Raw genomic sequence first — 13,656 nt, forward strand, 5'->3', positions numbered from 1 at the left:
GAGGAGAGGTTTTCAGTGGACCCAGTGTGCCATATTGCTAGAAGCATATGTCCTTCATTTGTTTTGGTAATATTGTATCGCTTTCCTCTCAGGGAATATGAGAAGTGCTCGGTGTGGTATTACCTTATAAGTTTGTCCACTCCCTTCCAATGTGTATGAAGGAATTTGGTGACTTCTGCTTAATGGTTTGCTGCAGGGTCCCAAAGTTTAGCCAACTTAACTGAGTGGCAGGCAGGAATACTGCTTATTTTAGAGATGCAAATGCATGGTTCATATGCATTTCCACTCTTGAGGACCTCACACTGTTAATAATGGGTTTGGGTTTTAGAAAAAGGAGATATTCAGATGAGATTGAAAAATAGAGATTTCTTCAACCTTCTTTAGGAAACCTCTTTTTTTTGTGCCACTTGTCACTCACATGGGGTGAGTACAAAAAAATAATGGCTTTGGAGACTGGGGTTTGCATCCTAGTGCTGCTGCTTGTGGTTTGCCCTCGGGTGTGTTGGTAATTTTTGAGTTTTGTTTCTTAAAGTACAGACTAGATGATCAAGGTCATAGGCTAGTTGGGGAGATTCGATGAGGTCTGCGCAGCACTCTGTAGTAGGTGTAGGAATAGTAGCCATGTCATATACTTTCCCTCTGGAAGCCTTTAAATGGAGGAAATGAGACACATGTGAAGCTTTTTTTTAAACCAAGTATTTATCATATTTTAATGGAAGTATGTTTATCTCTTCTGTATTAGGTAAAGGGAGGGAGAGTGCCATTTAGTTGGATGTGGTCACTGTCTTTGAAGTTGAAAACCGAGGGTAGGGAATTGGGGCTGGCAGGGATACAAGGAAGAGAAAGAGGAGTGACTGGAAAGGGGGTGGAGTTTAGTTAGATGGTGGTCCTGTCCAGCCTGTGGCCCCACAGGGAGTCTGCTGTTAGAGTGCTGCTCCTCTCATTGTGCCCTTTCACATTCCAGAGATTTTTTTCCTTTGCTCTTAGAAGAATACCAGTTTTTAAGGTGTCAGCCTTGGGCTCACAAGTGCGGATGCCTAATGAGGCAGGCAGCGGGGATGCGGAAAGTGGCTGGGTGCGCTGTGGCGCGGCTGCCATGAGCCCCTGGTGCTTGGCCTTGCTGAAGGTCACCGTGCGACTGCAGGCCAAACAGAACCAGGCTGTGAGCAACGAGTTTGCCACTTGTGATCTAGCATGGCACTTTAGTACTTTCATTTGACAGATGAGGAAATCGGGCACCTGAGATTTGCCGACTGCCCAAGGTCACACTGAAAATTAGTGGCAGAACCAGCACTAAATCTTTCTGTTCCTGGCTAGTGCATTTTATACTATGCTATATACTGATTCTCCACCAGAGCTTACTACCTCAAAACTATCAACAACAGGGCATGGAAAACAAAATCTGAGAGGAATCTTGACTGTTAATTTTAAGACACCGTCTCAGAGTTTCACTTTGTTCTTCAGTAACAAGCTTGTTTTCTTTCTTAGCCCATATACCTGGGGAGCTGGCCTTACTTGTGCTCCTGTTTCAGAGATGAGGAAAGATGAAAATGGCATTCAAAGGCCATGGCCTTGCCCAGTTCTGTACCAACTTTAAAGCGTTTGCTTGCCATACTTGACATTTGACCATACACCTGTGAAGTCTGGTTCTGTTTAGCATTTGTCAACTGTAATTATCTTACCAAAAATCAATTTGTAGTTTATCACAGGGCGTGTTTAAGTGTAACTTGTTAAGACCAACTCATAGCTTCAAAATCCTACTTGAGATATCCTTCTTCACTCTTTATGGGCTACATAACATAAAATGAACAATCAGTTCATTCATTCCTTCATTATTTCTGATGGGTTGTAGATTGGTGTTTTCCTGTATTTGTAAAAAGGGAAAGCAGGTATCTCAAAGATCCAGTGGTGTATTCTGAGCAATTAGGTCAGAGCCACGTATTGATATTGAGGGAACAATTTTGGATGACTATAAAGTTCGCCCTTCCTATCTGTGGGTTCCATGTGTGTAGATTCTGCCAACCACAAATCAAAAATACTCAGGAAAAAAAAATAAAAGATAAAAATACAATAATAAAAATAATGCATACTTAAAAATACAATATAATTATTTACATAGCATTTATATTTTATTAGGTATTGTATTTAATCTAGAGATGATTTAAAGTAGCAGGAGGATGTGCATAGGTTATATGGAAATACCCTGCCATTTTATACCAGGACTTGAACATCCATGGATTTTGGTATCCCTGTGGATACTGAAGAGTAGACTCTTCTAATTATGACATGATCTTTGGAGTCCTGCTGCCAGAGATTAAATCTGCACTGCCATTTTCTAGATTATGGTACTTACATTGTGTTATTTAATGTCTCTCGGTTTCTCATGTATAAAATGGGGAGAATACTAGTGTCTATATCATAGGCTGGTTGTGAGGATCATGTGAGGCATTTGGAGTTGGGCCTGTGCTGGATAAGTCTGAGTGATTGATAGCTTGTAATTATGGGGAACATTAGAGATGCCATTTATGATTTAAATTGACTGTCCACAAAAGTCATCAAACATTTGTGAAACATGCTGTTCCTAGTTCCTCGTGGTTCTGTAGCATGTGCTTGTGAATTGCTTATGTTTTCAGGACTGTGAACTGTGTTTCCGTTGCTTTCTTCTGTAGACAGCTCTGGCTCTGGCTATTGCTCAGGAGCTGGGTAGTAAGGTCCCCTTCTGCCCAATGGTGGGGAGTGAAGTTTACTCAACTGAGATCAAGAAGACAGAGGTGCTGATGGAGAACTTCCGCAGGGCCATTGGTAAGTAGTGTCACATTTGTGGGAGGAGTTGGTCTCACTTCCTGAAGCCTGTGCACCGAAGCCTCTTTGCAGTGAAGATGCCTTTATGTCTGGTATTCGTGGCACTGCTATCTTTCTTTTGGCACTTAGTGCATTATTTTTCAAATGAAACAAAACCCCAGCTTTTCTAATTGAAGTGCCTTAGCAATTGGAGCAACTATGGACCCTAGCTGTGAGCCTGGGCTTCATGCAATAAGTAGATGTGTCTAAAAGTGTGTTTTTTTAATGAGTCGTATTTTCCTGGAAGCCTTATTTTGCCATTAGAGATGACTATCCACTTAAAAGGTTTTGGATTCAAGCCAGAATCTTTGTGTGCCATGTGGCCAGAATACCCCTGGTCCTGGATGGCGAGCCAGAAGAGTTGTGGCCTGTCATAAAGTGAGGAGACTGTATGGGGACTGGCAGATCTTAGAGGCTTATGGCGCCAAACTCTTAGGGCCTCAGGCTGTCATAGTAAGTGCCAGTGATGAGCCAGGCCTTCCCTCCCCTGAGGGGAGATTATCAATCTACATTTCGCATTTGAAGAAACAGTCTCAGAAAGTTGTGAGAGTAACTTGCTAGTGACCCAGTTAGTAAATGGCAGAACTAGTTTGATCCGACATCTGTCTCATTTCTAGAGCCGTTGCTCTGAAGATTTTCTGTGAGAAGAAAATGGCTTCTGTCTTGAATTTTTGCCTTTTGCTAGCTGGGACTTCTGGGGTAGTCTTTTGGCCCCATTTCTGCTGGTACAGCACTGGGCAATTCCTGGTTTCCCTCAGATCTGCTTATAGAAATAGCTTATTTCTTTTAACTGTTGCATAAAAGTCCAGTTATTAAGCCATTTCTGTTTTTTGAACATTTAGATTTATTTTCAGCTTTTACTCTTAAAAACAAGGCTACTAGAAACATCCTTTTATGTGTCTTTGTGCACATGTGCGAGTATGTTTCTAGGATTTGCCTGCTGAGTCGTGGGTTATGAACACTGGTCAGATTGCCTGTACCAGTTTCCAGGTCCTTTCATTGTCAAACCAAAGTAAGTATTCTTAAGAAGGAAATTTACCAGAAAACTTTGAGGAAATGATGAAACTTTAAGACTGATGAAGTTTAGTTTCGGAGTGAGATCAGGTAGGACTGTAGGCCATGGTTATGGCTTTGGATTTTACACTGAACAAAAGGAGAAGTAGTTAGAGAGTGCTGGTATCCCTGTGCTCTGGTTTTGCTTTTACCAGACCCCTCCGGCTAGGGTGAGAGTGGGAGTGGATAATAAGGGGGGTGAGGACAGAGAGGAGTCTGAGCAGGACAAAGTAGTGGCTCGGACCAGGGTGGTGGCAGTGGAAGTGCAAAGTGGTTGGATTCTGGGTATGTTTGCATGGTAGAGCTGACAGAATTTCCTAAAGGGTTAGATATGGGGCTGAAAGAAAGAGAGGAGTCGAGGAAAATTCCCAGGTTTGGCCATTTTTGGAGATGGGGAAGAATGGGAGGGAGCAGTTGGGTGTTTACTCGGTGTCTTCTGGGGATACAGTGGTCAGTGTTTGTCTCTGTAAACACAGTTCCTGGCACATAGTGGGTGCTCAGGAAAGTTCTGAGTGAGTGAGAAAAGTGGGTAGACTTTGAAGCAGTTAGAAAACAGAGGTCTTTTTTTTTTTTAGAGAGTCTGTCGCCAGACTGGAGTGCAGTGGCGTGATCTCAGCTTACTGCAACCTCCGCCTCCGGGGTTCAAGCGATTCTCGTGCCTCAGCCTCCCAAATAGCTGGAATTACAGGCACGTGCCATCACACCCAGCTACTTTTTGTATTTTTAGTAGAGATGGGGTTTCACTGTGTTGGCCAGGATTGTCTTGATTTCCTGACCTCATGATTCGCCTGCCTCGGCCTCCCAGAGTGCTGGGATTACAGGCATGAGCCACCGTGCTCAGCTGAAAACAGAAGTCTTTAGCTAAAAAATATGCTATGTTTGGTTTATGAAGTATTTTTTCTAAATTTGGAACTAGTTGTCAATATTTAGCAATAAGGAAGTGTCATAAAGTGCTCATTTCTGCCTCCTTGAAGCAGCTTTCATTCCCACAGCAGGCGGAGCTGAGCAGGTCCCTCTGACCAGGTCCCCATAAGCATTGAAGTTTGTGACTATTTTTCTAAACCAGAGAGATTATGAACTGTGTTCAGAGGCTAAGTTTTGTGTTACTTAGAATAGATTTATTTTTATTTTATAATTTTAACACTTCCTCAGTGCCGTGATTTGAATATTTTTAAAACTGCAAAGTATTTCTGCCTGGAAATATATTATTTTTACCATAAAATATTGGATTTTTTGGTGCTTATTTTAATTATTTTATTTTGTTTTAGTGCCATGCCATGGTCTCACTCTGTTGCCCAGGCTGGCCTTGAACTCCTGGGCTCAAGTGATTGTTCCACCTCAGCCTCCCAAGTAGCTGGGGCTATAGGTGTACACCATCACGCCTGGGTTTGGTGCCTATCTTACTTATCTATTTTTAAAACATTTGTCTCTTTTTAAATTTTTTTTAGAGACAGGATCTTACTCTGTTGTCCAGGCTAAAGTGCAGTGGTGTAACCATAGCTCCCTGCAGCCTCAACTCCTTGGGCTCAAGAGATCCTCCTGCCCCAGCCTCCCGAGTAGCTAGGACTGCAGGTGTACATCACCACGCCCAGCTAATTTTTTTAAATTTTTATGTAGGCCGAGTGCGGTGGCTCACACCTGTAATCCCAACACTTTGGGAGGCCGAGGCCGGTGATCACCTGAGGTCAGGAGTTCGAGACCAGGCCGGCCAACATAGTGAAACCCCATCTCTACTAAAAATACAAAAAATTAACGGGGCATAGTGGCATACGCCTGTAATCCTAGCTACTTGGGGGGCTGAGGCAGGAGAATTGCTTGAACCCAGGAGGCGGAGGATTGTGCCATTGCACTCCAGCCTGGGCAGCAGAGAGGCTCTGTCTCAAAAAAAAAAAAATATACGTAGAGAGGCCAGGCATGGTGGTTCCTATAATCTCAGCACTTTGGAAGGCAAAGGCAGGCGGATTACTTGAGCCCAGGCGTTAGAGACCAGCCTGGGGAACATGGTGAAACTCCGTCTCTACAAAAAATACAAAAATTAGCTGGGTGTGGTGACGTGTGCCTGTAGTCCCAGCTACTGGGAAGGCTGAGGTGGGAGAATCACCTGAGCCTGGAAAGTCGAGGCTGCAGTGAGCTGAAATCACACCACTGCACTTCAGCAGGCAACAGTGAGACCCTCTGTCAAAAAAAAAAATCGGAAGACTGAGACACGAGAACTGCTTGAGCCCAGGAAGCGGTGGTTGTAGTGAGGTGATATTGCACCACTGCACTCCAGCTTGGACTGCAGAGTAAGACTCCTCTCAAAAAAAAAAAAAAAATTGTTTTTGTAGCGATGGAGTCTCACTGTGTCAGGTGGTCTCGAACTCCTGGCCTCAAGTAATCCTTTCGCCTTGGCCCGGCAGAGTGCTGAGATTACAGGAATGAGTCACTACACCCATCCCAGTGCTTGTTTTAAACGGAGATATTATAGACTTATGGAGAAGTATGTAAAACATTAATTATGAAGTAAAGGCTTATACAGTCACCACTGAAAGAACAGAGCATGGCCAGCACCTCAGACGTGTGTCCCTCCCTGGTCACAACCCCTTCCTCTCCCAGGTGGGACTCACAATGTGCCATAATTGTTTGGGAATGGTTTATGTGATCACCATAACCTTGTACACACATGTGTGTATTTCTAAACCATGGGGCTTAATTTTGCCCTTTTAAAACTTTATCTAAATCATACTTTATGTGTTCCTTGTGTCTTGCTTCTTTAGCTCAGCGTCTGTATCTGTAAGGTTCAACCCATGTAATTACATGCAGTGTACTTTGTGGATTTTTTACATTATATTTGGAATAGCAGTGGAAATGATTCGCAGGACTCCTTTAAGGTTTAAAATCTTCTGAGTATTTTTTTTTTTAAACATGTGCCCATGATTTTATTTAACTCATAATAAAGATGAGATGAACAGTAAGATGTTACAACTAGTTCAAATATCTGAGTACTTTTTTTTTTAATTGAGACAAGGTGTCACTCTATCACCCAGGCTGGAGTGCATGGCACGATCTTGGCTCACTGCAATCTGTGTTTCCTGGGCTGACATGATCCACCTACCTTGGCCTCCCAAAGTGCTGGGATTACAGGCGTGAACCACCACGCCTGGTCCCTGAGTATTTTTTTTAAATGTTCTATTTACTTAAAAAATGTTTTTCTGATATTGATAAAATCTGTGAAAACTGTCTTCACATGGGTGTATGTATGTGTTTGCATTGCTTAAAGGTAACAAATGCTTTAAAATTCAGAAAAATAGAGATAAGTTCCTTGGCATCTGTTTTGTAATTTGCCATTTCTGAGGGGAGGGGACAGTATCATTCTTTTGATGGCAGCAAGGTGAAAAGAAATTTCTTGATCCTACCAGAGAATAAAAAGGCAGGCCATTGACTATCTTTAAAAAGGAACCCTGCCCATCTTCCTCTGCCTTTGAATTCTGTGAAGTTGGGAGAGGGGGTGGGGAGGAAGCAATAAGCTGACCAGAAATAAAAAGCAGGGAGTCTGTGCTATTTCCTTGATGTGATGAAGGTCCCTGTCAGGGATTTAGAAACCTGAGCCAGCAGATGAAACCTGTGTCATTTGTGTTGTCGTTGCCAGAGACAGCGCCAGCTCAGCCCCTTTCCTGGCTAACAGCAGGTTTCATTGTCCGTCACCCACGTCCCCCGCCTGCTTGTCAGCACAGAGCAACTTCTAAACAAATGTGGGGGCTAGTGAGAGACGGGAATGTCTTTCTTCCCCTCCTTGAGGAATTTCATGCCACATTCATCTAACAGTAAATATAAGTAAGCATTCCATTTGAAGGAATTTATCACTGTGGGATATAAAAGGTTTGATTTTTAAAAAATCAAAGTTCACTTTTAAAGTACAGGATTTTCCAAGTTTACCACAATGTTCTGATATATTCATGTTGTTTGGAGAATTTTTGTCTCAGATTGATGTTCAGGAACTAAGAATTTGGTAAAGCACAAATGAAATGAGTCCTCTCTTTTGGGGCTATTCCAAAACTTCCATTTATAGGCTATTAGATGGAATGAAGGTAGAGTAAAACTTTTCCTTAACTTTAATATCTGAGAGTCTTTGTCCTGACTGGGTTTCTGGGGTAAAGAAGGCAAACGGCCCAATGATAAGATAATGACCACATTTAAAAGTGAGAAGTTACTGAGTGTACCTGACACCATAGGTAGTGTTTTTTAGTGCCGTTGGAATATTTCCATATCAGAACAGAGGTAGCTTAATGGTGAGAACACCAAGTCCTTATCATGCCACCCTGCCGTCAGAACTAGTTTATGTCTCTACATTTGTAAGTTGAATAGTTTTTCATTTATTCTTTAGATAACTGGATCTCAACTGTGTCTGTACTTTGGAATCAAGGGCAGAGTTTTAAACTAATAGTGATGGCAGGGGCCATCCCCTGGGATTTGGAAGCAAGTGGTCTGGGTACAGCCAGGGCATGATTCATTATAGGGACCCCTCAGGTGGACCTAAAGGTTGACAACCATGACCATAGGCTCCAGCAGAGGTTTAGAGTAGTATTTCCTAAACTTAGGCCATCAGTGGTCTTACTTCACTGGGTCTCACTGGTATTATTTACTTAAAATTTTTTTTAAAGTAGACTTGGTAATTTTGTGCATATGTACAGAAAAATGTGCAGAACATAAATGCATAACTTGGTGGATTATTGTAAAGTAAAAACCTATGAAACCAGCAGCCAATAAAAAAAGGGAATGTTGCCAGAACTCCAAAGTACCCTTCATGTCCACTCCCGGTTGCCATCCTTCCTTACCCAAGTTAATGGTAGTCTTGATTTCTAACAGTATAGTTCAGTTATGCCTGACTTTTAGTGCTGAGGTTGAGGGTGTTACGGTGATACAGGCTATAACATTACATGACTGACTCCTTAGAGTTCTCAGGCCATTACGATATAGAACATGTAAATGTATCTGCAGGTTCGTTTCTTGGGTATTACTAATAGGTGGTCTGCCTAATGACAACCTCTTCACTCTTAGTGACTTCATTCATTCATCCATTCACTCTACCTGCCAATGTGCTAGGCCCTCAGCTCAGGTGTGGGCAGTCTACAGAGGGATAGGCAAGGTCTGCAAGTTACGGCATTGCCGTGTGCTGGTGCTGTGCCAGTGGAAACACAGGTCACCATGGGGACAATTTGGAGGATGAGGAAGAAGGATGTGTGAAGGGGGAGGGGATAAGTTTTAAACTGAGTCTGCAAAGAGGAGTTGCCTAAGCTTAAAAGAGTGGTTCAGGAAGCAGAGCCATTATATGCAAAAGTATGTAATGAACATAGAGATCATGTTCTAAAAATTAATTTAACAACGATTCTTGGATAATGAACAAATGTTTATTAAAGAGCTAATGGGGATGATGTTTAGAATTTGGAGAGAAATTTACCTTTATTTGCAATATTCTAATGTGTTATGGACTTAGAAAATTGTAGAGCAACTGGGCCTGGTAGCTCACACCTGTAATCTCAGCACTTTGGGAGGCCGAGATGGGTGGATCACCTGAGGTCAGGAATTCAAGACCAGTCTGGCCAACGTGATGAAACCCTGTCTCTACTAAAAGTATAGAAAAAAACCCAAAAATTAGCCAGATGTGGTGATGCACGCCTGTAATCCCAGCTACTTGGGAGGCTGAAGCAGGAGAATCACTTGAACCCGGGAGGCGGAGCTTGCAGTGAGCCAAGATCACACCATTGCACTCCAGCCTGGGTGACAGACCGAGACTCTATTTCAAAAAAAAAGAAAAAGGAAAAAAAAGAAAATTGTAGAGCAACACATTGCAAATAATGCATGACAGCTGGGTATTTCTTCTTGGAGTACGCAGTGAGCCAGAGGCCATAACACCTGGCAGGGTCGAGTGTTACCCACTGTTGACATAGATACCTAATTATTTTATTATGTCCTGCTCAGGCTTGATAGTGTCAGAGGGTGTGTAGTGAGTTATTCCATTGGTTTTAAGATTTCCTTTGAGAGTCAAAAATTCAGGAAACAAGGCTACAGGAGTTTTGATAGCCACTGTTCTGGTGGAATAGAATGGTGTGGGTTCAGAGACTGGATTAAAGGCTAGAGGTAAATTTCACCCCCTTGGAAATGGAGCAGACAATTTTGAGAATTATAACTTGTCTATCTAGTTCTGGATTTGAACCCAGAAAGTTCCCTTAAAAAGTTGCATTTCTAGGCCGGGCGCAGTGGCTCACGCCTGTAATCCCAGCACTTTGGGAGGCCGAGGCGGGTGGATCACAAGGTCAGGAGATCGAGACCATCCTGGCTAACATGGGGAAACCCCGTCTCCACTAAAAATACAAAAAATTAGCCGGGCATTGTGGCGGGCGCCTGTAGTCCCAGCTACTTGGGAGGCTGAGGCAGGAGAATGGAGTGAACCCAGGAGGCGGAGGTCGCAGTGAGTTGAGATCGCGCCATTGCACTCCAGCCTGGGCGACAGAGCAAGACTCTGTCTCAAAAAAAAAAGTTGCATTTCTAATAGTACCTCTGATTTACATTGATATGGCCTTTTTACCCATCATGACACCCTGGTATGTACATTATTGAAGTTGATTTGTCAGTTCTGGTGACATGGAAGTTTTGGGCTCTCAGTGTGAGAGAAAAGATTCTGCTTCTCACCATGACCCCTCTGCCACCTCTTCCAGGGCTGCGAATAAAGGAGACCAAGGAAGTTTATGAAGGTGAAGTCACAGAGCTAACTCCGTGTGAGACAGAGAATCCCATGGGAGGATATGGCAAAACCATTAGCCATGTGATCATAGGACTCAAAACAGCCAAAGGAACCAAACAGTTGAAAGTGAGTACATGTTTGTGGCCTCTTTTCTCTTGACTCTACCAGCACTGTGGCTTTGGGCAGGTGCTGTAGCCTCTCTGCATCCGGTGTCCTGACCTGTGCACTGCAAGTGTTGATTTCTCACAGAACTGGTTGAGGATATTGTGTGTATAAAGCAGTACCTAGCACAGGGCTTGCACATGGGAGAACTCAAGGAAGATAGTTCTTTTCTTACTTACTATCTCCTAGGAAACTCTTCATGTTAAAACATGAGCTGTGTGATTAAGTCAAGAAACTACCTCTGCCATTCCATGTCCCATATTATGACCATGTGTCAAATACGCTGGGCTGGGTCTGAACCTGGGCTTTAATTTTTCCAGTTATCAATGCCCATGCTCATAGAAAGAAACAGCACTGAGTAATCAAATGAGAGTTGTATAAAGATGGTGGATGGACTTCCCAGGGGCCACATGCAGAATCCTGACTGCAGTTGCTTGTGTCAGGAACCTGTGGTCGCTTCAGTGGCTGGTTCTGCTCAGTACAGGGCTTTGTGGAGAGGCCAGAATGGCGACACTGGATAGCCCTCGAAGACTCCTCAGCCACCTGTCCTATAAGTCTTTAGGATGGAGGCAATAGAGTTTCTAGGGGAAGAGCATGAGTTTTGGAGTCTAAGTCCTAAAGGAATCCCTGACTTTGTAAACTTACAACTGTGTAGCATTAATCTCTGAATAGTATTTTCTTTATCTGTTGAATGGGAATAATAATTGCCTGTCTTTCAGGGTTATGGCTTTGGGTGTGGCACCGAGTTACCTAATGAATGATAGCTGTTAATGTTATCGTGAGAGCCTTCACTTGGAGAAATGAAACAGTACAGATTTTAGGCTTTGCCTTATTATTGTTAATAAATATTATCGTTGTAGCTCTCATTTATTGTATGTGCCAGGCCTTGGACTAAGTGCTTCAACAAACATTTCATTTATTGTCATTCATAATTTTATATGTATATATATTTGTGTGTGTGTGTGTGTATAATTTCCCTCATGTTACAGATGAAGGCTCATAAAGAGGTTACATGGTTATCCTGGGATCATCCAGCCAGTCAGGTGGCAGAGCTGACCCTCTGAGCCCTAACTGTTGTGCCTTCTGCCCACCAGCTTGCTGTGTGACCTTTGGAAGTCAGTTGAGCTCTCTGGGACTCAGTTTTCTCATCTATAAACTGCAGGAAATTGACCATATAATTTCTCCATCTTTATTCTGTTCTACGATTTTATGGTTCTTTGATTCTCTAAGGTTGTTTCTTGGTCACTGCTTTATGGAGATCATAAAAATGTCACTTCTTCAAAGGGCCATTTTTCTTTTTCCTAACAGGGTTTCAATCTCAGGAGCTTGCCTCTGCAAATATCTCTTTTATACCTACCCCTTGTCACTTCCATTCTGAATTAATTAGATTTCTCAGTAGCATCTGCCACCTTTCCAGTAATTACATCTTCAGTCAATTCATTTGGGAAATTAACCGGTATAAAAATGCTTGAGGCAAAAAAGAAGTATATTCTCCAATGTAGGACAGATAAAATAAGGCATACAGTTTAAATTTCAGCTATTTGTAACGCTGCTTTGTACAGCTTCTTTACAAAAATAATGTAGAGGAGAAGATGAAATTTTTCTTCCAAAATGAATACTTTTAGGTACTTTTAGAATATGTGCAAGATGTTTGGATAGAAGGTGCTCAAATACTTGGTGGATATTCAAGTCTGAAGGAGTCTTCTGAGTCCTCGCAATGAGAATGCCGTTAGTACTCCTAACCCCTTCGTACCAGGCCTTATCTGAGGGCCTCACCCACTTTTGTCCTTAGGCGCACAGGCTCACAGCAGTTCTGCCAGGGGCTGCTGTCCCCAGCCAGCCAAGGAGAGGCAGAGCCCTGGGTTTGCTGCTGTGGTGGTAGTTTTTTAAAAGCTTTATTGAGATAGCATTTTAAATAAAACTCACCCATTTTAAGTATACAATTTCAGGAATTTTAATGTATTTTCACAGTTGTACAATCACCACAATCTTAATTTCAGAACATTTTCATCGCCCCAAGAAGAATCCTCCTGCTCATTTACAGTCATTCCCCATTCCAATTATAGACCTCGGCAACTACTAATCTACTTTTGGTTGCCTTCTTTTGGACATTTCATATGAATGGAACATACAGTGTATGTCTTTTTTTGTATCTGGCTTCTTTCACCAAGCCCTGGGTTGTTACTTTTTAATTTTGTTTGGGGCAAAGCCCAAGTTTTTTTCCACCATAGTTACATTATATCACATAGCTCTCCATGAAGACCTCAAGAAACTTATGTTTAACTACAGAATCCTTACAAAGGCAGCTGTCCTAGAATGTTAATCACTGAGGGTCACCAGAATCTGGAGAAAAGCAACAGTTCCCCAAATCTGCTTATTTCCTTTCCTGGAGATACAAGCAGGCAGACCCAAGGGCACAAACACTGGGATGTGAATCAAAAGGCTTGGGAAAGATTCTCATTTATGCTTTTCTTTGAATTACTATATACATCTGTGATTGCACCAGGGTGCAATAGATGAGGAAACTTAGAACTGAGAACCTTATCCAAAATCATAGGCCCTGCAAGATGCCAGCCTTGAGATTGGTAAGCAGGTGCTGGCAGGTACTTCAGTTGCAGAAAGTTCCACCCCACCTGAGGTGAGGCAAATGAAGGAGTGAAGCAGGGATGATGATCTCAAGGGGGTGATAGGGCCTGTGGTCCTGTGGACAGTGGGGGCCGGGCCCACCCATCTCAGGGCAGCCAGGACCATCCTTATAAAAACGCTGCTGCCAGTTTACAGCCTTTGGAATCAAGGGAAAGAGAAGAGTAGGTGTCCCATGTGTCCCTCTCATGCTTGTTACACAGGGATGCAGGTATACTGGCCCCCCTATTCTCTCC

The 13,656-nt window shown here is 42.8% G+C and overlaps 1 protein-coding gene and 1 long non-coding RNA gene across 6 annotated transcripts in view; one reads left to right on the forward strand and one right to left on the reverse strand.

Moving 5' to 3' along the window:
* RUVBL1 (RuvB like AAA ATPase 1) overlaps positions 1 to 13,656 on the forward strand; it is a 97,362-nt gene that overhangs the window by 46,641 nt on the left and 37,065 nt on the right. For all 5 annotated transcript variants that reach the window (XR_013413383.1, XR_013413384.1, XM_077990644.1 and 2 more), the window contains exons 3-4: positions 2,670 to 2,802; positions 10,590 to 10,741. Coding sequence is in view for 3 of the 5 variants with exons in the window: in XM_077990644.1 (XP_077846770.1) it covers positions 2,670 to 2,802; positions 10,590 to 10,741 (285 nt within the window). In the remaining 2 variants the exon portion in view is untranslated. The remainder of the gene's footprint in view (positions 1 to 2,669; positions 2,803 to 10,589; positions 10,742 to 13,656) is intronic.
* Positions 1 to 13,656, reverse strand: part of LOC144339346 (uncharacterized) — a 31,561-nt gene that overhangs the window by 8,812 nt on the left and 9,093 nt on the right. The window lies entirely within an intron of this gene.

This window comes from Macaca mulatta, chromosome 2 (assembly GCF_049350105.2).
Source record: "Macaca mulatta isolate MMU2019108-1 chromosome 2, T2T-MMU8v2.0, whole genome shotgun sequence".
In the NCBI taxonomy this organism is placed as follows: domain Eukaryota; kingdom Metazoa; phylum Chordata; class Mammalia; order Primates; family Cercopithecidae; genus Macaca; species Macaca mulatta.